The sequence below is a fragment of the Polyodon spathula genome, chromosome 13 (assembly GCF_017654505.1).
Source record: "Polyodon spathula isolate WHYD16114869_AA chromosome 13, ASM1765450v1, whole genome shotgun sequence".
Classification (NCBI taxonomy): Eukaryota; Metazoa; Chordata; class Actinopteri; order Acipenseriformes; family Polyodontidae; genus Polyodon; species Polyodon spathula.
In genome coordinates, this window is record NC_054546.1 from 12967038 (window position 1) to 12991641 (window position 24604).

The following is a 24604-nucleotide window of genomic DNA, read 5'->3' on the forward strand; positions in this document are numbered from 1 at the left end:
TTTTAATAATAAAAGTCAGTGTGCTTATACGAATCAATAATTCTGCTTTGCAAACCGGCCACTGTCTCCCTGGACCCTCTGTGACATTTGTTTATTGAAACTGTACCTTTTTGTGTTATCACAGGATAACTGGATTTAAAATCCCAATTAAAGTAAATGGCAAAGAGAGTCTATGTGTCAAATAATACTGAACAACAGAGGATTCTTTATATAATGGGTTCAATATACTGTAATGTTTTCATGGTTAGTAAGGCCCAGTGTATTACGTTTTGGTAATGCTGAAAATTAAATGCAATCATTTAGTGTAGAAAGAATCGTTATGTAGGTGTCCAATGGTACATTTTTCTTGGCTCAAAATACAGAAATTGGGTATCATGACATTTCAGAAATCCCACACATGGATCACTGTGCTATTCTCTGTGGTCTCAGGATAGATTACTTATACAATACATTGTATACCTCCATTTTTCTGCATGCACTCCATAATAAAAGCAGCATGGAGCCCGTCTGAGTAAGTCAGCCATCTTCCTGTGTCAGCTCCTAGCACTGTATAAACACCAGTATTCAAATACACTTTAAAACATCATTCCACCAAGTCACATTTATTTGCAAACTAGATTTGAACCCTTGAAGACAATCAAAGACAACTTTACCAAAAAAAAAAAAAAAAAAAAAAAAAAAAATCCCTGCAATGCTATTGTGGACGCAGTTCTACTGCACTGAAAATTTCCAGTCTCGTTTATGATGTACAAAAAGGTTCTTTGTCCAAAATACTTCATCATCTGCAGTCATATAACCCAGTACTGCTGCAGCACGTTTTTGTAAGGGGTCACGTCTGCTCAATTGTAATAATCTGAAAAATGAATTACCTGGTGGGTGCAATGCATATTCGCAGTAAACTCCCTGTGCCAGGAATTTGCGCAGGGTTTTTTTTTTTTTTTTTCTCGTGCCTCTGGGGGTGGTGAAGGGGGTGGGGTTAGGCATAGACAGTGACGTCGCATGCCGTCTGTTGGAGAGTAGGAAACTGCAGAAGGGGGAACATGAAGGAAGAAAATGACCGACAGTGACCTAGAACCATCCATCCGCGCCTGGGGCATCGCTATCTTTTCCAAACAGTAAATAAATACGCCAACTTAACCTTTGTTGAACAAATATATTGGACCGCAGTTGTATACTTCATAAATAATAAACAGTCGATCGTTATTTCTTGCGATACTGCCTTCTTTCTCCGTGTCTGTGATTATGGATAAAGGTAAATCCATTGTGGAGCAGAACGGAGCAGGTCCTTGGTGTGCGAACTCACTGCAGAATGAGTTTCACTCGCCACAGATAAGCAACAACACCAGCAATCCCTATAGTGCTGCTGCTGTTAGCACTACAACGACTGGTAGTACTAATAGTGGTGGTATTACAAGTTCTAGCAATGGAACAACGGAGCATTTCCAACATCACCAGGATCTTCATGGATCCCCTGCAAAGAAATGCAGACTGAGGAGGAGAGTGGATTCGGGAAAAAAGAACAGACCTCGTAAGTTATTAAAAAAAAAAAAAAAAAAAAAAAAAAAAAAAGCTAGCTGTATACAACAGTCTATTAGTGTTGCTTCTGTGAAGTTTATCAATATCTTTATCTGTCTATATTAGTTTCACAGTCAGCGCAACGGTACACTACTCACAAGCTGTCATTTCACAAGTATTTTAAAAATGATTAGGGTTACTTTCACGCCTCCATACAATACCCCAGTTTAAATCATATTGTCACTGAAACGTTTCCTTATTTATTAGCCAGAGTAGGGTACATACTGTTACAATTAGAATGATTCTTACCTGAATAATACCTCATCCATTTGTAGTATTATTATTATTATTATTATTATTATTATTATTATTATTATTATTATTATTATTATTATTATTTGTGGTAGTAGATGCTGTCATTGGAAACTGCATGAAACTGTCCTGTTAGGTAAATACAGAAGATCACAACATGCCATCTTTCAATTTAGTTTCTAGAACAAAACCAAGATTGTTGAACAGCATGGTGTGACGTTTATTGGCCAATACTCATTCAGTAGGTGTGTGTAAATCGCTGCTGATAAGAAGGCATGTCTTCTTTAGCCAATGAGCAAACAAAGCTTACCCTTGCAGGGAGGGGTTATATGGTCAGCCAGGAATGAACAGCTAAAAAGCAAGATTCTTCGCATTTGGCATTTTTCTATCAATTGATATTTTGCAGCAAAATTAACTGTGTGTAAAATTCAGACTATTGCAGATACTATAGCAGGACTTTAGTACAACCAATGCATTAGGCAGCCATAATTTGCTCCTTATTATTATTATTATTATTATTATTATTATTATTATTATTATTATTATTATTATTTTTATTATTATTATTTATTAAAATTACCTAAATTAATAAATCAAATAAACAGTCTTATTGATATTGTGCTGCAAGATCATAAACACCAGTCATTATGAAGCTTAAGGATATTAAGAAACCAGGTCTTATTATTATTATTATTATTATTATTATTATTATTATTATTATTATTATTATTATTATTATTAGTCATTTTAACAATAATTTGTGTAGTAAACTGACATCTGTTCTAGTTATTTATTTTTAATTTTTTTTTATTTAACATCAATTAAATAATTTACTGTTTGATTTTGGTACACTGTTGTTACACAAAGCTTTTCAACTACTGTTCTCAGGCAGCGTTTTTAATACTAGCAGAAATAATTAGTCCGAACTGACTACAGTTATGGTCCAGTCAGTGCAAAACTGATTTCCTTTTGTTAATCAGTGTTACAGGTGGTACTGTGCATGCTTCAATGCTTGGATTCTCAGCTTAGTTTCCTGTACTAAATTTTTTTTTGTGTGTGTGTGTAGCAGATCAATACAGTATCATGTTTCAGGCTGCTGTTGTAGCAAACATGTAATGTTTGAGTTTAGAAACATTAACTTACAACATTATGTAGCTTAGATACAGCCTATACAGTACCAGTAGGAATGCCTCTGACCTATTTGCATACTTGAACTTCTGGGATATTTAGGGAATATTTTTTTGACATAGGTGAACCTACCCTAGACTGTCAGTAAAGAAGGCAATAACATTTAAGAAAGATTCATGAACTGTATAGAGGAAGGAATTTCATTGTAACTTATTTGCCAGAATCATTTTGTAACAAACATACAAACAATTTTAAAAATACTGAACTTTTAACATTGTTTTTTCACACTTAAATCTTAAACCTATTCTGGAGCAGCCAAACCTTTTTAGCTAATATACAGATCTTGAAGAGACATAAAATATATCACTTGCAAGATAAAAGACTATAACCTAAAAAGTTAGTCTAACTAAAAGCTGCCAGACTATACTTAGACACCCTTTTCCACATAAATAGATCATAAGTAGGACACGAGCTCTAAAAATCATAAATAGGATACTTAATCAAAAAAAGCCATATTGTGTGGAGGTCAGTCAACCATTTATAAATCAGGAGCCATCGCTTGGAAAGATCTAATCTCAGCTGTACATAGATCTGCAGATTGGAGGTTGTTTTTTTTTTTTTAGAAACCTCTGTGTGTCATGTTAATGCACAATATATTATAATTTATTTTTCCCCTCCATTCGTGTTCTCTATAAATAGGTGGTGTCATGGTTCAGCTGTAAGAAAACAAGCCAAAAAAATACAGGTGGAGTTTGAGTCATTTACCTCTTAATGACTGAAGCAGTGTGTGACTTTGTTCAGTTCATTTGACCATGTTCTGCATCAGCTAGTTAGGTGCAGGCTGCATATATTAGTCATTGTTTGTAATTGAAACATGTTAATAAGGATCTCCCTCCGCTCCTGAGATGCATGCTGTGGCTTACAGTAGTAGGTTTTAGTTTGACAATAAACTCAAAAACACAACTATTGTTCTTGGTTTGTTTTAAAGGGGTTTCTTATACAGTGCTTCAGTATTACAACATCATAATTGAGAGTACAGTAGGAGAAGAGCACTGCATTTTGCTGTGATTAACTAAAGTGACAAGCATGTTTTCCCTCTTGTATGTTTGTAGAATGCTAAGAAGGTTAAGCCATGGGAAAAGTAGCAAAGACACCAGGAATATACCGACACATACTGCATACTAGTGGGAAAATGGGAATTTAAGGGATTTGGTGATTTCTGTATTGCAAAACACACGCTGCTCTTTGGTATAGTAGGAACAACTCAGTGCAGACATAGCCTGTCTGCACTATAATAAAGTGTGTTGACCTTATCCAGGGTCACGGATTTGGCAAATCCATCGAGAGGCACTACTGTAGCTTGCCTTTTACTACGACTGTACTAATTCCTCCTTCAGCTCTTCATTTGATTTAAATTTTGAGTGGTTGCCAGTTTCCCAGAGGCCTTTTTAACAACAGAATCAGTATATGGATTAAATTTTGATTAATTGTCCACAAGCAAGCTGAGTTTTCTGAGAACGTCACCCCAATGAGTTGACTTTTTTGATGACTAAAACACAGCAAGCAATTGGTTTGGTCAGCATCTACTTTAGCTGGAACCCACCAGAATCCAATTAAGTATGTTACTGTGTAAAATGCACCCAGAGTACTAGTAACCAGAACCCTTTAGTCAGCTGTTCAGAGCATGTTCTTTGGGCTTTCAGAAGAGTTGTCAGTTTCTCCTATTTTTCATAACCATTTCAGTTTCTGAAGTTCTGTGCATGACTTTGAGTTTCATAAAGCTAGGATCCTGCTTCTGATAGACACGTTTCATTACCACATACCTTTGTGGATTGCAAACATCAAATGTTTACATTCGAAAGGCATACATGCAAATAACTTTCCCTTGTCTAAAGTATTGTTTTAAGAAGCGATGTGTGGCAGTTTTTTTTTTTTTTTAATAGTGAACCGGCATGAGCCCATTGGAATCTCAATATTTCGATCCGTTAAAAGAATGGCACAGGACAGACCTTTCACCTAAATGCCCTGGCTGTCATACGGTGCATCAGGTTACCTAGTTATGTCATGTCGTGTTGACACTGAGACTTTTCCCGGTTTATACTTGGCTCTTCATGTAGTCAGCCACTTGAAGCTAGCAAAGCAAAGAGCACATTTTACAATTAAAGTGCTGTATTGTAGACCTAAGAAGTCTGTAAACTTATCTAAACTGCAGACTAAATTAGCAGTTCTACATAACACATAGCATTACAACCTTAAAATCAACATGAAATCATATAACATTCATGCCAGTCCAGTCCAATTACCTGCCATTTGAAGACATTTTTAATAAGTTACTTTGGCGCTGTATGAGAAGCACATTTTTGAAAGACTGTCCTCCGGTGAAACCAGAATAGCATGTTGGTAAAGCATACGCTCAGTAGAAAATCAAAGGCGTAATTTATTCAAAAATGAGTCTTAGTTACAATTTGTTTAAAGAAATCAGCAACAGTCACGAATAGCTTAAATATTTTTATTTACCTCATAAAAACATCACAGTTTGGAGACTTTTTTTTTTTTTTTTTATAGCTGGGTTGTAGGTTACTATCATGCTGGGTGCATTTTATAGGTACACAGTTTTTGATTTCACCATAGACACATCAACAGTAAATGTTACGTCTTACACCAATGTACTTTCTATAAGCAGTGCCACTGAGAGCAGGAGGGGCAGTGTTCTTAATGTACAGCACTGTCAATCCATACAGTGTTTAATATTTAACTTTAAAGCATTGCATGTTACTGCATCTAGTGTGTGCACAAGCAGATATTTTCAGTATAAAGTTCAAGGGCAAGAGAAAAGAAGTGTTAAAGTAGTTCAATAACCTTAGCGGGGTAGGTGTACTGAGATGGGCCAGTCGCAGCGCAAACATACCACAATTTACATTTTCATTGCAACGATTCGCAAAGTATATATTTTGTCGTATGTACTTAGAGAAAATATGTTAATGAAAAGAGCCGCAATACTAATTTAAATATCTGTTGTGTCGTCTTAGCGAGATCTGTAGCATACATTGTGAGAGTCGTGCGACATTGTTCTAATAAACTGCAGGAGTTGAGTTATGGTTTGCTACAGCAGAGGCTGCCCGAAGGATAACGTCTGTACATGCAAGGTTGCAAGAATCAGACTAACATAGTTTTTGTTAAATGTAAACGTCATCTATACAATACATTATGTTCTGTATTCATTTTACCTATTAAAATACTGTTTATATATATATATATATATATATATATATATATATATATATATATATATATATATATATATATATATATATATATATATATATATATAAAGGCAGTTTATTCCCATCAGATTCTGTAGTTGGGCCCCAACCTTCACACCCAAAAAGCTTTTCATAATCATACAGCAGCCCCTCACTAAACCAGACAAGTTTGTCCGACATAAAGAGGTGTCAGGTTTAAAAATACATTTATATACATGTATTTATAGTTCTTGATGTATGTTAAATATTAATCATTGCATTGAAATAACACTAAAGTGTTTTGGGTACACTACACATTACATTATATAAAAATATACATTTGTACAATAAGCCTATGCAGTATACAGTACAGCAGTAAAATCAAATGAATATCTAGCGCACTTTCTTTTTACTTTAGCCTAGCCTACTGCTGCATTGTACACATTAGTGTACAATGCAAATAAAAGATTATTTTAAATTGAAACTGTAATGATTTCAGTTTTTTTTATTTTTTATTTTTTAATTTATTATTATTTTTAACTTGTACTACTTAGTAGCCTACACAATTAACACACAGTAGTTCATGGTCCTATACAGATGCTCAGGATGAGGCTCAGGGGTGCTCCCAACACGCTGGGAAAACCAGAAATGTCACAGAAATTTGTTGTCAAGACTTGTAAGTAGTACACCCTGACTTTAGTGAAAATTAGGTACCCAAAAATGCAAAAATAACAAAAAAGCAGAGTGGGAAATGCCAGCAACAATTGCAACTGTTTAAAACGTGCTTTCAAACGTTCTGAACAAATTAAATCAGTTGTAACTGTCGCCGTTGTCTGCAGCTTTAGTACATCTCATTGTAATATTTGTGAACCCTGATTTGCACTATCTCCGCCCCCTTTTTGTAGATTTATGCAGGAATGCTCATAATTGCATATTCATCTGAGGTTGATCCGCAGTTATAAACTGCTGCCGCAAAGCATTCCCTAAAAAGTCGCTAACAGCATTGCGCTTGTTTAGTACATTTCACCCTAGACTTCTGTCTCTTTTGCAACTATTGCGACAGTTGCAATACTTTAGTACATCTAACCCTAAGAGTGTTTTGTAATACAGCTTTGAAGCTGCTTGAAGCAATGCATGCACCACAGTACAGCAGGACAAGTTCAATTATTGGTGCACTTTCAGTGAGTGGACTACATGAAAAGACCTTTGATAGTTTTTTGTCATATTAGTGCTGCAGAATTCATGTTTTGAAACATGGGGATTGCAACCAGATATCTGTAGAATTGCCCTGCCACCTTAAGAATATATTGTAATATCTGCAAATTGGTCTGTAATAAGCTTTTTTATGTATTATCCTTAAATTTCAGCATTTAGTATGCTTTTAATTTATAGTGTTGGCTCAAATCCTTAACTGTTGTATCATTCCATACTACAAAATCATATACATACAACTGTAGGATGCATCACATTTATTTCAGCATGCACTGGATGACAACATTTACTTTTGATATACTTTAAAGGAGAAGAATTGACGCCATATTGCAGAATATCTGCTTTATCAAAGTAGTCTCTGTTGGCATGTTGACACCACATGTACATAAATATTACATAATTAAATGAACTGGTACCTTGAGGTTCCATATTTTCCAGGTCATTATTGAATACAGTAAAATGTTTATCTTTTAAATTAGATTGAATATAATGTAATCTGTCAATGTAGTAGTAAATCATTCCTAGAAATACCTGGAAATAGAAAAGGTGTGGTCATCCTAAAGATTCAAATGGGCACATTTGTGTTTTGTGACAAGGTTGGTTGTGCACAGCCTGGCACTGTTCTTTGCAGTTAGAATATATTGCAGAATGCTGTTAATGTTCTTTATTAACATGTACTCCTACAAAGTGCTTTTAGAATTCATATTAAAGAAGACTCTGAGCTTGTGCTAAAACAAAAGCTAAGTTTATTGATGCTTTTGTAGAGGGGCCTTTTGGTGTTACAGTATATCAAAGGTCTGGGGCCCTCTTTTGCTATAGAACATCTATGAACCATCATAGTGACTTCTGTACGCTATAGTATATCATACTGTCATATCAGAGACAGACTTATTTACCAAGATTTACCCTGGCCTAATATCCATCCTTAATTTACACATGCATATAGCTATACAGCATATAGGATTACTACCTTATTGCACAGATACATTTGTAGTGCACAACAGCCCAAACCTCCAACAGCTCTGTGCTTGCTGGAACAGTAACACCTGCTGAGAGATCTGACAGGAACTGCTGTAAATTCGTCCACACAGCCTATCCCAGCTGGTGCCTGTTTCCTGTCCAGCATGTGTTGGATTTTCATTGCTACAGCTTACTTCTCACCTTCACCCACAAACCGTAAGGCACTCTGATGGATAAAGAGGGATATTAAATATTTTCGAAAAGTCTGTACAAGGTACAGAGTACGTGATAATGTTCTGTTTGGTGTTTTGTGATCTTTGTTGACGAAAAAACGAACAAACAAAAAAAAACTACAGTGTTCTACAGGGATTTAATGAAGGCAGCATATGCAGTAAAATACAATTCTGTATATAAAAACACCACCGTTATCGTTAAAGCAACATAACTGGTGTTTTTTATTGACTTTATAAACTGTTTACAGTCCTGATTTGGAAAGGGGTCACATCAGGCCCAGTTAAACAATTATGTCGTAGCAATGTAATTTCTAGTGAGTCAAACTAGAAAAGTATCCTACATAGTATTTCTGTACCAGTGCGCTATATTTGAATTATTACTGTTAAAGAAGCTATTATTTATCTCTGTAATATAACCTGTAAAAAAAAAAAAAAAATATCACACTCCTTTCCAGTCTGGTCTGGAGTTGAATGAGTTTACAGGGCACTACTGTAACCTTCAGCTTCAAGTATGGAGAAGGAGTGTGCTACAACTAGTCAATCAAAGGGTGTCTCTTCTCAGGAGGGCAGTTTTCAGCCAATTGCATGACAAAACAGCTGCAGGAGGAGGGGATGTTTTGTTACACAAGAGTGAAATGACAGTGGTAACGTGCCCCTTAACTGTTTCTTCCTAAACTGTGCTAATTATAGCAAATGAAGTACATTCTTAGTTATTTGGATAACTTGGATTCAAATGTCAGCATGCCAGATCATTAGTGGAAACAGTTTTGATTGGAGGAAAGGTGGTCTGTTGGCGTACTCGAGAAATCTACATGCTGCTTCATGTACAGCAGTACAAATAGATTTGTTTCTGAAGAATACAGAAAACATGCTGAGCAGTTTCTTATTTTTTTTTAAATGAAGTTAGAGAGGTTTTGTCTGCCCCATTAAAAGAATGCTTAAAAATCTTTCTAAGTCCAGTTTTTTTATTTATTTGTTGTTTTTTTTTTTTTTTTGGATAATCTAGTAGCCAACTAATAAAAGTATATAATAAAAGTGCTTCTGTCAAAACATGTGCCCAAGTGTTTTGTATGTAGAAAAGCCGCAATGTTTATGTAACTAGAAGACACTGTTCTGTGTATCTAACATAATTAAAGTGTTGTCTGGCAACACACAATGTATTACATATTTGAATGTGTTGGCATTTATGTCACAAAAGGTGTCAATGCACTGTTACTTTTACAGGGCTTTTGGTACCTGTTACATGAAAGGGACATCATGCTCACAAAAGGCCCTACTGGTACTGTACCGCTGTGGGAAAACTAACCATACTCTCAGATCGACCTACTTAGTAAACTTTTAATTTAAAAGTAATTTTGTTGTAAAAAATGTGATTAAAAAAAGCTATACTATTCTTATTGCAATACCTAATGTTTTTATTTATGTTTATGTCAACTTTAAGGTCATGAAGCCTGATTGGCTTGCAGATGGTGTCAGTTATCTTCAGCCTATCAGAAAAAAAGACCACATCGTGCTGTCTAGAGACTTGAAAAAGACGATTACAAACACACATTATTGTAAAAATCCATGAACTGAGACACTCAGGAATGTGCTAATATTTTTTACATCAGAGCTGGAAATTGGCTTCCAAATGATATTCAGCTCAAGGGAGGCCTTGAGCAACACATGAATTTTCCTTTGTTGTATGTCAAAGGTGGGTTGGCTTACCTATAAACTGAACAGCTGATTTGGAGTTTGGCCTGTATACCACTTCTATCTTGCCACACGCAACAAAACAGCAACATGCAGCTATGGCCAAAAAATTCATAAAATTGAATGAAACCTGCTGAATAATTTTACCTTAACATATTGAATTACACACTGCTTTGTGGTTTTCTGTATACGTAATGAAAAACTGACAAATTGAAAAATGTGACCTTTTGAAATCTAACATGAAATACTGCTACTATGGCTTCCAGTAGACTTGTGATATCATTTTGTAGTTTATTTGATTACATGATGTTAAATAAAATATAAATTAAATTAAGTAAAAAAAAAAATATATATATATATATATATATATATATATATATATATATATATATATATATATATATATATATATATATAATAAAATAAAATAAAATGTATTTTTTTAATCTCAAAGTTCAAGGTGATGCAAAACTTTTGGCCATAGCTGTACAACAGGGAGGCCATTGATTGCACAACCAGTGTGGGGCAAGCATACACTGCATTTATATTTTGGTATAGATTTATTCATCTGTAAGAGACTAGTTAGTTTCCACTGACAAATGGAACTTACCGTTTTAACTATTTTTATTTTTGTATTTAAAAGATTTATAAATATAGTGTAAACACACTATTATGGCAATATGCTTACAGTGCTAGTGTTTCAGCACAGTTATGAGTTAGGGGACAGTACAGTAGGTGTTCTTTCCACAGTAGGAGCTACTGCCCCTTGTGACAGGTAAAACAAGAATGAGAATTGATTCTCCTTCAACTGCAGTGCAAAGGCGACAGTGGCTAAGCTCTGAGGAGTGTTGTGTGCATGAGGGTGTCAGCAATTAGGTCATGGGGAAATACCTTCTGACCTGCTGACTTGCGATTGGAACCAGTTGTTAGAACTTTGTGAGACTTTCCATGCACGTTTGTTACCAGAATATATCAGTCATACTGTCTATCTAAATAGAGTGTTATTAGCTTGTGACTTGTATGTAGCGGGGTCATGTAAGATATATGCAATGTTACCTTCATTTAGCAAAAGAGAGTTTAGATAAAATGTAGTTTTAAAGGTCTGACTTCATCTTAGACTTCATCACCTAAAATGCACTACAAAAAAAAAGAATCAGAGAAAGAACTGTAAGACTGATTAAGGTGTTTCAGATACGTAAGTGTGGCATTAGAATTTTGTAAATGCCTGCCCGATCTGCATGTTTTTACAACAGAAAGGGTCGAGTTTGGATAAAGACTTTCAACAAGAATGCAGGTTGTGTAGTAAAGTGTATGCTCTCATGCACTGTATACATATTTATTATTTATTTATTTTAAAGTGCCCTTGTTCCCATCCCTTGTTACTTCTAAATATGGCGCTCACATGGGTTGAGGCAAAATTGTATTTCACTAAAGGGAAAGCCAGACGGTCTCCACACACCTGACACGATGCGATTTTTTTTTAAAACTGCCAGCAAGACACTGACCATACACACCAGATGAGACACAGGCGATGCGACAAACTGCCAGATCTATACAACTGTTAAAGATTGCTATTGACAAATATGATCAAGACTGATACATATTTGTCAACATGTAGTAATTGTGTGTCTTCTCTGATGGTAATTCATAACATATGGCAGTAAAAATACATACCAGGCTTATCCAGGTCCTTCGAAATGGACTCCCATGCATTGTCTGTCGGATCTGTATCTTTATAATTGTGATGACTTTTGTCATAAAGCTCTGGATATTTTTTCAATGGAAAGTGTTATTATTGTTTCCTCATTTTGGTACTGCTTCACCCTGCTGGACCACAAGCATCGAAGCTGTTCTCTAATTGCTCAATGCCCTAGTTGACACATGTGAAATTGCAAAAAATTGGATTCAATTCTATTTATTTTGCGTTGCTCCTGTGTCGCCTGTGGTGTAAAGATACTTATCAAAAGTATAGGTTCTATTAATTTCATCGCATCGCTGCACAGTTTCATTTGCCCCATCATGTCTGGTGTGTAGCAGCCTTTACTGTTTTCAAGTGTACAAACAGGATAGGCTTATGTTACACTGGTCAGTTGTGTGGCTAAGGATTTTTCTACTATGAAGTCAGATGGTTGGCTTTTAAAACAATTTAAATAAAAGATTGGTATTAGCTGTTTATCCTGCCCTCAAGGATATTAGAAGTGCAGTGTGCTGGCTTACTTTATGGATCTGCAGGCAGTCTTCCCTTTATGCACTTGTTTCCATAGCAACCAAAGCAATCAGCTGGTGTTGCAGTACTTGCTGCAGTTTATCTGGGATGATTTCATGTCACAGATGCTGCTTGACCTAAACTGAATGGTGACTAAGACACAGCATGCAATAGCCTGCATAAAGACAATTTCAAAAGCACAGCCCACTCATTTAAAGGCTGTGGTATCTGTGTGGGTTTTAGTTCTGTGGAGGTGAATTCCTTTGTATCTTATCTCCCTTTTAAAAATGGGTTAATTAAACACACACACACCTAAGGGAAGTTATCGAGGGGGGTGGCAACTATTGCCTTAACATCCTTACACCACCGGGCAATAGTCACCCTCTGACCTGTGATTGGTCCACTTCACTGGTAGTCCCGCCCCTTTTCAAAGGAACGTCTTTCTTCTCCACTCCTCACAACAGAGGGAAAATTACTGAATATGAATAAGCTGCTGAACAGCGATTCTGTGACTTAACAAAAAACATATGAAAAAAGATGTTCCAAACACTAAAATGGTGATTAAAGCATCACTGTCACTGTGTATGTATAAAGTCATATTTACAATTCAATTTTCCTTACTTGTTTTCTTGACTGAGTCATAGTGGAAAATTAAATGCCCCTTGGGAAGACTCCAGGGATTATAGCCTTCTCTCAGGTCCTCCTCTCCAGTCCATATTTAATGTCTATCTATCAATATCGATATATATATATATATATATATATATATATATATATATATATATATATATATATATATATATATATATATATATTGTAAAGCAGGGTAGTGGTACAGTGTTATGTAAGGAAGCATTGTCACCTCATTATTCAAATATACCAGTCTTTCATTCTTGCACATATCCCATTTCCCAAACCAGTTGTATGAATCTTGCTGAACTATAGTATGGGGGCTGCCAAATGCCAAACATTGCTTAAGTAATGAAAAACGCCACCACTGGCATTTCCCCAGGCAAGATGTGATTTTCATTAACATTGTAATGTATTTTGTTCTCCTGCAGCTTTCCCCTGGTTTGGAATGGACATTGGAGGCACACTGGTGAAGCTGGTCTACTTTGAGCCCAAGGATATCACAGCTGAGGAGGAGCAGGAGGAGGTGGAGAACTTGAAGAGTATCCGGAAATACCTGACCTCCAACACGGCCTATGGGAAGACAGGGATCCGCGACGTCCACCTGGAGCTGAAGAATCTGACCATGTGTGGCCGCAAAGGCAACCTCCACTTCATCCGCTTCCCCACCCAGGCCATGCACAGGTTCATCCAGATGGGCCGGGACAAGAACTTCTCCAGCCTGCACACCACACTCTGTGCCACCGGCGGGGGAGCCTACAAGTTTGAGGAGGACTTCAGGGCAGTAAGTGAGATCCAGCATCAAGAGATTGTTTTTCACCTGTTTTCAACAATGCAGTCCTAAGAATATAATCATGTTAAAGATACATTACTATCTAAATGTCATACTCGCTACACGGCTGTATTCTGTGATTGTATATAGTGTCAGTCATTCATATCGCAGAAATCACTCATGATGCCGTGGTGTCTTCATCTTTGTAGGGTTTTATTAACCCTGAATGCTAAATGTGTTGCTGATCATGGCATTGACTGCTGATCTAATCAGATGCCATAGGTCATCTCACTTTGAGTTTCTCCTGGATAGCAACAGTCCACTTTGTATGTTCTCTCAGTGTTTGGTTTGAGCTGTATTTGATTTTCCTGCTTCAGTTTCATTACCGGTGTTGTCCAGTTTACATTCTTAGTAATATTTCTACTGCTTATGGAACCATGTAGACCAACTTTGCAGCCTTATTGTTTAGGTAATAAGATCTCACATGCTCAGCGGGTTATAACCACTAGCTTTTTCAAAACTCAGCTTATCAAAAAGACGTCTAGATTTCATATTGACTATGAATGTACCTCTGTGAAACCGTGGAAACCATACAAATCAAATCATTTATAGTACACATAACAAAAAAAAATAAATTACACTCTACTGTACCTGTAAGGCCTGAATTTAACCTGAGGTGTATGCTTTCTGTAGATTTATATGAGCTTAGTTGTAGCAGAATACCTCTTTAGTCAAGTACCACTTTTGTTCTTCATGTTGAAATGAAATAAGTAGTTATTAGGACTAATTAGGCTGGGCTGAACAAACTGTTCTATAGGACAAGTTCTTTAGACTGCAGCTATGCTTTTTTTGCCTGATGCCATAATGTCTCATTTGTTTGTGCATTAGATGTGCTTCTGAGAATTGGCACATTAATAGTTCTGGGCCCCCTGCTATTTATTATTTATGTTTTCCCTTGGTCAGATACTAAGATTACGTGGCCTGAATTATCATTTTTACGCAGATGATACTCAAATTTATGTCCACATTAAACCTGATATTGATCTTGCTCCCTCTGTGCTTGCTGACTGCATGTCTGATATAAAGAATTGGATGTGTTTGCATCTGAATTTTGATAAGACTGAGGTTATGCTGTTAGGTAGTTCCCATCAGCTACTTAAAACCAATGCTGTAAACCTGTCAGTTGATGGTACCATGCTTGAGTTTAGATCCAAAATGAAAAATTTGGGAGTGATTTTTGATCCTGGATTAACTTTTGAACCTCATATGCAGAATACTGTTAAGGCATAATTTTTCCACCTTAGAAACATTGCTAGGCTGAGACCTATGCTCTCTGCATCTGTAGCTGAAAAGCTGGTTCTTGCTTTTGCTTTCTCACAGGTATTGTAACAACCTGCTCACAGGCGTCTCTAAAAGCACACTTACCAAATTACAATATGTTCAGAACTCAGCAGCTCGAATCTTGACTAGGTCACATGCAAGTGATCACATCACTCCTGTTTTAGAGTCCTTGCGCTGGTGGCCTGTCGGGTTTCGAGTTGATTTTTAAAATTCTTCTTCGTATCTTTAAGGCTCTGCATTGTTTGACTCCACAGTACTTCTCTGATCTTTTATCTGTTTACACTCCCTTATGCAACCTTTGCTCAACTGATTCTGGACTGTTGTGTGTTCCTCTGGAACACTATTCCTAAAGAAATGAGGGATTCAGCCACTTTGTGTGCTTTTAAATCTAGCGGAAAGACTTTTAAAAAAGCATTTTTGTGAATGCTTTTATTTTGTGTGTTGTGATTTGTGTGTTTCTTGTAAAGCACTTTGAGGTGATTGCTTTTAAAGGCGCTATATAAAATAAAGTTCAGTAGTAGTAGTAGTAGTATGTAATAATTGCGTAGCAGCAGCAGCAGACGCCTCACGTGGCCCAGGGTACGCAGTGTACAATAACACGTGGTGCAGTGCTGTGCTTGCTTTGGCCAGGAGTTTGTTTACTGGGACACCTGCTCACTGATTAACCTGCTGTTTGCTCACTGTGTGCGCTGATTTATTTTTTTCAGATGGCAGATCTGGAGCTGCACAAACTCGATGAACTGGACTGTTTGATTCAGGGGCTGCTCTACGTGGACTCCATTGGGTTTAACGGCCGTCCAGAATGCTACTTTTTTGAAAACCCCTCTGACCCCCAGAACTGTGTGAAGAAGACATGTTGCCTTGACAACCCATTCCCAATGCTGCTGGTTAACATAGGCTCTGGGGTCAGCATCCTGGCAGTTTACTCCAAGGACAATTACAAACGAGTGACTGGGACCAGGTAAACTTGCTGAGCCACGCAGTCTTGTCAAAGTCAATGTAAATCCCACTGGTTTATGATGTGGTGATTCGCCTGTTATGTTTAAAGGGCTTTAATACTAGGGAAGAAACTCTACTCTTGTTTCACAATCCACTAAAATGTGTTGTTGCTGAACACCGATACATTGATAAGTTCTTAGTTGCTGCCTTAACCAAACATATTGTAGTCTTGTCTTAACGGTGTAACTGGGTCCTATGGTCCTCATATAACTTTTGGAAAGTAATACTTTTGATCTATACAATTAACCCCCTAGAAAGATTTTTTTTTTTTTTTTTTTTTTAATAAATTATGTGGTGTCCTGTGCACTTTGCTGTATCAAGAGCAATAATGAATCCTACTAAAAACTAAACCATGGAGGAAAATGATTCTGTAAATTTAAATTTGAGCTATATTGATTGGGAAACAACAATTACACGTCACTTGTTTGCACTGGTTTGCCCACTTCACTCTTAAATCTGCAATTTTAACTGGAAAGGCATTGATCATTGGTTGCAGTTGGGGAAAAAAAATAAACCCTTAACTTGAGCTCCTGATACTTGAGTTTCTACAATACACCCTGTTACAGGACTTCTTCACGTATTCCCAAACACTTAATATGTTCCGTCTCATCCTCAGTTTGACATCCTTCTGTCTAACAGCCTAGAATGGATTTGTATGACAGTTCATAAATTACTGTAGTGTCAGTTACAAGTAATGCACTATGGAATGTGTAATCTGAGCCTTTTTATCTCCAATAAAGTTAATATGCATTGATTCTATACACTAGTTTTATAATGTTATAGTTTTAGCTAATCTAGTTACACGTCATAAAAACAGATATTCCTTCATGAAATTCCTATCTATGGAAATCAGCAGGTCTTTATCCAGACAGTAGTATTAATGATGGTCTGTTTCTAATCCCCCACCCCCAGCCTTGGAGGTGGAACCTTCCTGGGACTGTGTTGCTTGCTGACTGGCTGTGAGACATTTGAGGAAGCTCTGGAGATGGCAGCTAAGGGGGACAGTACTAATGTGGATAAACTTGTGAAGGATATCTATGGGGGAGATTATGAACGCTTTGGGTTACAGGGGTCTGCTGTAGCGTCCAGGTGAGTTTTTTACCTCCTTACTGTTCTACATGGCCGTCGATTCTTTTGTCTTGCCTCGTTAACATAACACTTCACAAGGCCTACTGTTAAACTATCACCACGGTTTAAGAACAGTAACGCCAAACTGCAGACCGCTCTTCACTTCACTCAAAACAGCTGACCAGTAAACAGTTATACAAATAGTAAAGAAATGCATTTGTATGTCCAATTTTTATTTATGTTTCAGTAAGACACTCAAACAATTTAATTACTGTGTTTGTGCTAGTGTTTTCTATATTTATTTATTATTTTATTCAAATTTTCAGACAGGATTCTGCTCATCAATCAAAGACCTGGTTTTACTTAAGCTTCACTGAAAACAAACTGTTCTGTTGGTGAAGTCTTGTCTATCAGTAAAATGCATCTCCCAAACTCATGCATACAAGCAAACTCGACCGACCTGAATTCTATGTTGTCTTGTCATTTTAGTTTTGGTCACATGATGAGTAAAGAGAAGCGAGATACTATCAGAAAGGAAGACCTGGCAAGGGCTACTCTTGTCTCCATCACGAACAACATTGGTTCCATAGCTCGGATGTGTGCAGTGAATGAGGTAAGGCTGCTTGCTGTAATTAAAGGAGTTTGCCTTTCTTAACTGCTAGCACCTATCGTATATTCCAAACTTAAGTATAAAATACGAGCAAAGAGCTAAAAGATCTTCAACAGAGGAAATGACCAGTCCTGATGGTAATAAAAAGGCAAGAAAATGCATTTAAAACTTTTGTTAGCACTCCTTTTGAAGATTTAGTAAGCATTTTTTTATAATAAATAGAATTACATAAAAGAGCATGTTATTCTAAAACATAATGTTAACCTTTTGCAGAATCCACACTGTTTGACATTGCAGCAATGAGTTTGCATCAGTCCAACCTTACTGCGCCAGTCCAACAGTAATCCACTCCAAAAAAAACAGCATTTGGCAGCATTGGTGCTGGAGTTGCACACTCAGGACTAGGTGTCAGGCTACTGACAATATGCCATTCCCTTTTGATTTTCAAGTACCTCTTTTATTTGTATTCAGTTGGTGATCCTACGTGGATTTAGACTTTTCCCCCAGAAAACAATCATGCAACTTCTAGAAAATTCCCAAGGCAGATGAACAAAACATTGTATTCCTCGAGTACAGATTAAGAAGTTGGAATACTCAGGACTTTCAGCTTCTTTAAGGTGTTGCCTTGCGACATGGAGATCATGCAGCATTGTACAAGGCTATCAATGCACAGAGAACAGTGCCGGGAAGTGACCGTAGCAACCTAGTTAAAACATGAATTCTTAAAATAATCAATACTTTAACATCCCTTCTGCGTCAAAGTCAGTGTCCACAATAGTGAGACAACCTTTGTTCACTGACTATTTTCTGCATAGTACTGCATTGAACATGCAGTGTCCACTGATATGTTGTGTTAAGATTGGTTCAGAAGGAAACATGACACTGAAATGTCTGTGGAACTTTATATGTACCCAGGTCCTGCTAGATATTGCAGTTGCTTTTCTTTTTCAACCTAACACAAAAGTCTTGGATCCAGTTTAACAGTCTTTTAACATAATCAAGAGGCCTTTGTCTAATTTTTGCTAACAGCATTTCCTTTTATATTTAGTGCAAGATTGTATTATGCTGCTATACATTAAGTTGACCAGTTTATTTAGACATGTTGGTATAACCTGTAATTCTCAATAGAGGTTGAAATATGTGCAAATAGTGGCTACAATGTTAAAGCACAAGGACTTTTCTGTTGTGTCACGTGCTTCAGAATGACCTTTGTTTTATGAATGTGTCAGGCACTGGCGCCACCTTGTGGTTTTATAAAGACTATATTTTGTGGCATGTCCTTCATGGTTTTTCACCTGCTGTGTGTATCATCATTTCATAAGTACAGCACTGTCAGGGTGCTACTGATTAGGGTGTTTTTACAGTAATGTGAAACATCATTCTACTTCCTTTTTCAAGCGAGACTGAGTATTCTGTTGAACTGTGCCACATTGTGTGCTTGTTTCGTAATGTGGACTAATATCCACTGGAAGATGAGTTTTGACAACCAGACCCCTTTCCATTTAGTATTTGAACCCAGGCCTTCACTTCCTGTCCAGTCTTTCCAATTGTATCTTCTACCAGCTAACACTTACGTTAGATTGACTTCGAGTTTGAATCTAGTCAGTTCATAGGGTTAACACCTTTTCCATTCAAAAGCATTTGCAATAATAATAATAATAATAATAATCTATTTTTATATAGCACCTTCACAAAGCACTTTACAAGATATGAGACTAGGTTGTGTGAACGATACATCAGCTGCAGAGTCACAATGTCTCACCTGAAAGACGGAGCACAATGAGGCTGGCTATGTGACTTGCTTAGGGTCACACAGTAAGTCAGTGGCTGAGCTTGGATTTAAACTGGGAACCTGCTGGTTATAAGCCTGTTTCTTTAACCACTGGACCACACAGCCTCCTCCACACAGTACACTAACCAGCAGACTGTGTACATTATTTACAGGAGCTGAAGACTACTTTAATGAATTTGCATTAGTAAAGTGGGGCTTTAGCAAGGTCAGAATTGTTAAGCAGTATTGAGAGTTATCCAAGTAACCTAGGTTAGTAACAGATCTGTTTTGGTATATCTACAGTATAATCTCTGTAAAGTATACAGTAGTATAAGGTATGTCTCGGTAACATTTCGTCTGATTTAAAAAAAAAACCCCAGCATACAGTATTCCTAAAGCAGTACTGGGGATTTGGCTGAGTGGAGAATACCTTACTATTGAGTACCCAGCACTATTTCTATTCACCGTTACTGACCTGATACGTTGCTGCTTGGACTGTTAGAGTTGACTAAATTATTATCCATGGTGGTAGCTGCAAGATACAGTACGATCTTTGCATACTCTGTGATTATGCTTTTCAGACTTAGAGAGACAGCACTGCTCTGGTCCAACTGAATCACCATTTTAATTCAGAAATTGATTTTTATTTATTTATTTATTTATTTATTTTTTACATATTTTTTGCAGAAAAAAAGGTAACAGTGGGTCATTCCAGCTCTAGTGGACTAATGGTACATAAAGTGGAACGTGATCATTGGGCAAATGCCAAGTGCATACACAAAGAAGAGCTGCTTAATTCCTGTTGTACTGGTGAGAAAGGGTCTGTAGGTGGAAAAAACATTAAGGGCATTCCACCCAAAAATAATGTCAATGTGAGCTGGAATTAACCTGTAGTTTCACTTCACAGTGCAGGAAAGTCCTTTGAAAAACCTATTTTGTATTGCAGTAAAATCTGTTTTTGCATTCACTGAAACCAAACAATCACCTGCACTTACCTACCCAATACAACCTTTTTGTGTTGTATTTCAATACAAGTAATAATAGTAAACCTGTCTGACCAGTCCAGAGGTTTGTCTGTAGACCTCCCACTAAAAACTTAGGCTAAAGTGATTTCTTCTATTGCCATATTCTGTTTTCAGATTCCTTCTTCCTGATGTAGTTGTTTTAAATATTAACCTGACATTTACATCAGATAGTCAAGCTTGAGACTATAGCTGGTCATTTAAAATGATTTTAATTCAATTTTAATAGAAGGTTGTTATAGTGTATAATGTTACTTACACATTTATAATAAGAAAAAAAAAAAACAATGAAGTGTACTATGTAGGTACTGTATATGCTAAAAAAAAATAATAAGAATAATAATCTACAGAATGAAATGGACAATAGCATATTTGGTCACATGGTTTCCTGTCACAAGATGGCAGCACTATATACAGTCTGTATGTTCCCAGTGTTTTAAAAAAAAAAAAAACATTGATTATGTCTGTCAGCAGAGGGCAGTGTTAGTAGACAAGGCTGAAATGTGCCACCTTTGAGTGCTTTGCATGCTACATCACCAGCATTATCCCAAAACCAGTTGATTTGTGTGTTTTCTTTTTGTGAATTAATTCATGCATTTATTCTCATCTTGCAGGTATTACCTGACTTCATCTGCCTATTTCTTTATCTTTCAGAAAATAGAGAGGGTGGTTTTTGTTGGGAATTTCCTCCGAATCAACATGGTGTCCACCAAGCTGTTGGCCTATGCCATGGATTTTTGGTCTAAAGGACAGCTCAAAGCTTTGTTTCTGGAACATGAGGTATGCACCCATGTGTTTCTGATTATTGCAATTTTACATGTAATATCTACTGGCAATATATAGAAATGACCAATCCTTTGACAAATTACATCTTTACACCTGTTTGTACTGCCTAGATATAACTTTTAACTTCATAATGCACTCCACAGTGGTGTTGTCTTTGCTTAATGCATTACAGCTGTTGATGAAGCAAATCACTGGTTCAACTTTGTTTTTAAGGGTTACTTTGGAGCAGTGGGGGCCCTTCTGGAGTTACTGAAGATGACAGATGACTTCTGAAGAGATTGGCCTGCGAAGAGAGAAACAAAGCAAACAAACTGTATGGGGGAAAAAGCTGCTCTTAATTTTAAGGAAGCCACTACCAGAAATGGGAAAAGCCATTTTGTATAACTGTAAATATTGTTAATTCTTCCTTCTAGTGATCCTAGTTGAGGTAAAGATTTTTATGAACTAATTTAAACCATGGAACGAGATAACATTTTAGGGAAAGGATTCCTGTTCTACTGTATATATGTATTTTTTAAAACGTGTGCTAAGGCCAAAATCTAATGACCTTTAGTAGCATGAAATCTAGATAGCTACTGTCTCACTTGCTACACCCTAAGCCTTTACTGGCAAATTAGGTTGATCATGTCTATTTCAGCTCTGACAAGTGTCAGGGGATGAAGTGGTTGACTCTGGTCTCACTAGGATTTGCCTGTGCTCTGGGCGATATTTTGCTTGAGCTTGCCTTGCAAATAAACATCCAGGCTACATAACATACCTGGCCAGGGATGTTGCTTCATCAGCCACCTCGCAATCCAAAGTCTCTGATTCTCACTAATGTAGTTAGCAAAATTATTGATTGTGTTGTCTTTTGAGATATTGTGAGGCAGGGATTCACTGTAGGCTCATTATATTAGCATCTCGAAATCCTGGAACTTGATAGCCAAAGTCTGGCTTGCTGTTTGTGCATTACAGTGGATATTTAAACAGTAGGCTAAGAAGACCAGATGTGTTAGCCAAACCCCAGAGGAGCTACTAAACCTGACTTGCAAGGTTTCTGTATAGCACAAATCTAAATGTTGTGTAAGAGACAATAACATCATGTGCCTGCTGGTCTTGCCGATCAGCTTGATGATGAGATCACTCCCAGCGGAGGCAGATTTCCCAAGCTAACAGCATTACCACATACTTCCTAACAGCAGGGAGCTGTTACCATCCTTCACTAGTAGAGGGCCACTCCAATACATACTTCACTTTCAACTTAATAAATGAGAATTCACTGAGTTTGTTTTGTGAGTTAATGTAAATTATACTCTATTCTTTTCTGATTCAGTAGGCCATGTCAACTACAAATGTAGTTGTTCAACATGCTTTTTATAAAGTCTTTTTAATATCAATGGCAAAACTCAAAAATCAAGGAGAAAAACATTTCCGTGGCCAGACGCATTCTGATTTCTTCTAAAATGGGTCCATTTTCTCGTTTTCTTCTGGGGGTGTGAATTTAATCAGAGTGTGATGTTTTTTGTTGTTTTTAATCACCTGGGAGATTTTACTTTCTGTTCATTTTCATGACATTTCATGATCTAATCTCGGTTTCAAGTGAAACTACAAAGCTAACCTGTGAGCTGCTATCACTAAAAGTCCCTGCTCTTTCCTGCCTTTTTGAAACACATCTATGAACTATATTTGGAAAGAGTCACCTTCTTTGATCCTGCACAGCAAGGATGACCTGAACTAGCCATCATGCATGCTGGTTTGGGGTCCAGAAACAGGATCTGAAGAGTTGTGTTTTTTATGTCAGGCTCTTTGCCACATGCAATGCTGCGTGTTTGCACGTGTTGGAGAAAAAATGCTGAATTGTGTTGCCACAGAAAACTGTTGAGAAAAATATCAAGGGCCATAGCGTATTCACAAAGTTAAAGAAAACAACGTATTGCTGTTACAAAGCTTCAAATAGATACTCTAGCAGAGCTAACGTAAGTCCTATGTGCACCATTTGGTTGTATTTATGCTATTTTGTGTGACACAAAACCAATGCAAACATATCACTGCGTTTAGTGCTTTCTGAATATGGCCCCAGTACTGTATTCACTGAACTGTGATTTCATATAGGTTTTCCTGTCCCAAATAATGAGACCAGAACAGGAAAGCCAGACCCATAGGTATTAAATAAGTATGTTTGATGTCTGTGTGTAAAATGCTTTTTTCTGCTTTCTGTTTTGGGAAATACGTTTTCTGGTTTTCATTGCTGGTGTAACCACTATAATAAATGTAGGCCAAAGCTGAGATGTATTGGAACTGTGCTGAATTTAAATTTGTGGTTTATATGTTTGTGTTGCAATCCCGTTTCTGAAATCAAATTGTGAGTGAAATGACGGGCAAGTCCCTTTAATTGAACATAGCGTGAGACTAATTTCATTATGAATACAGCCAAGTTAAATTAAGACAACATAATTAATTATTAAACACTGCATATACAGTTGCCCGCCATATTGCCTTGTATTAAAGGGTTGAAAATTGCAAACAGATGCCACATTTACTGACTTAAATTTGAATCATAACTGTACACAAAGCTGTAGTGCCACCACCTTTTTTTTACCCACAGGGCATTTACAATAGTGTTAAGCATTTAGCTTGTGTAATAAGTCTGCTAAGGTTTAGTGGTCCTTTCTGTTGGTGATGTGCTACAGTATGTGTGTTGTGTTCTGCTGTTCTTGGTGTTGCTATGTTGTGAACACTTGCCACCCCTTTGTCATGTCCAAGCCACAGGAAATAACCTTCATCTGCAGTGTTTTTTACAGAGTAAAAAAAACAACACTTGCTAGCTATTTTTATAATATCGAAGGGTTTGATTAAGTGCAGGTTCTCAGCACAAATAGCTCTGGGTGTGAATAACCCCATCCTTCTTATACAAGAGGGTTGACGTTACTGTGCTAGCCAAGAGCATTATGCCGCTGACATTGTAAGGGCATCCTAGTAAAGGTTGTATAAATATATATTTCATTTATATATACATTTTACAAATCTTTCCCATTTACTGTAGCATCTTGCTTGAAAATAGTGAAGATGCTCATTTGAGGTGGAAGCCATGGTCTTGAACTAGTTTGCTCACCCATAGACCACTGG

General features: G+C 36.9%; 1 protein-coding gene across 2 annotated transcripts; it reads left to right on the forward strand.

Annotated features, from left to right (window-relative positions):
* Positions 1 to 667: 667 nt before the first annotated feature.
* Positions 668 to 23764, forward strand: LOC121325654 (pantothenate kinase 1). Of its 2 annotated transcripts, none has more exons than XM_041268492.1 (7): positions 668 to 1528; positions 13562 to 13914; positions 15951 to 16204; positions 17155 to 17331; positions 17800 to 17923; positions 21368 to 21493; positions 21713 to 23764. In XM_041268492.1, the coding sequence occupies exons 1-7, from the start codon at positions 1243 to 1245 to the stop codon at positions 21770 to 21772; spliced, it is 1380 nt and encodes a 459-aa protein (XP_041124426.1). In that variant the 5' UTR covers positions 668 to 1242; the 3' UTR covers positions 21773 to 23764. The 2 variants fall into 2 exon arrangements, with proteins under 2 accessions (XP_041124426.1, XP_041124427.1); XM_041268493.1 differs by lacking the exon at positions 668 to 1528 and adding an exon at positions 2441 to 2502.
* Positions 23765 to 24604: the final 840 nt, after the last annotated feature.

Bases quoted from the DNA above. Each gene is read 5' to 3' on its own strand.
- LOC121325654 (XM_041268492.1), top strand. From the start codon at position 1,243: ATGGATAAAGGTAAATCCATTGTGGAGCAGAACGGAGCAGGTCCTTGG. The intron at 16,205-17,154 runs GTAAACTTGCTG...CCCCACCCCCAG, and splicing joins AAACGAGTGACTGGGACCAG to CCTTGGAGGTGGAACCTTCC. The intron at 17,924-21,367 runs GTAAGGCTGCTT...TTTATCTTTCAG, and splicing joins GGATGTGTGCAGTGAATGAG to AAAATAGAGAGGGTGGTTTT.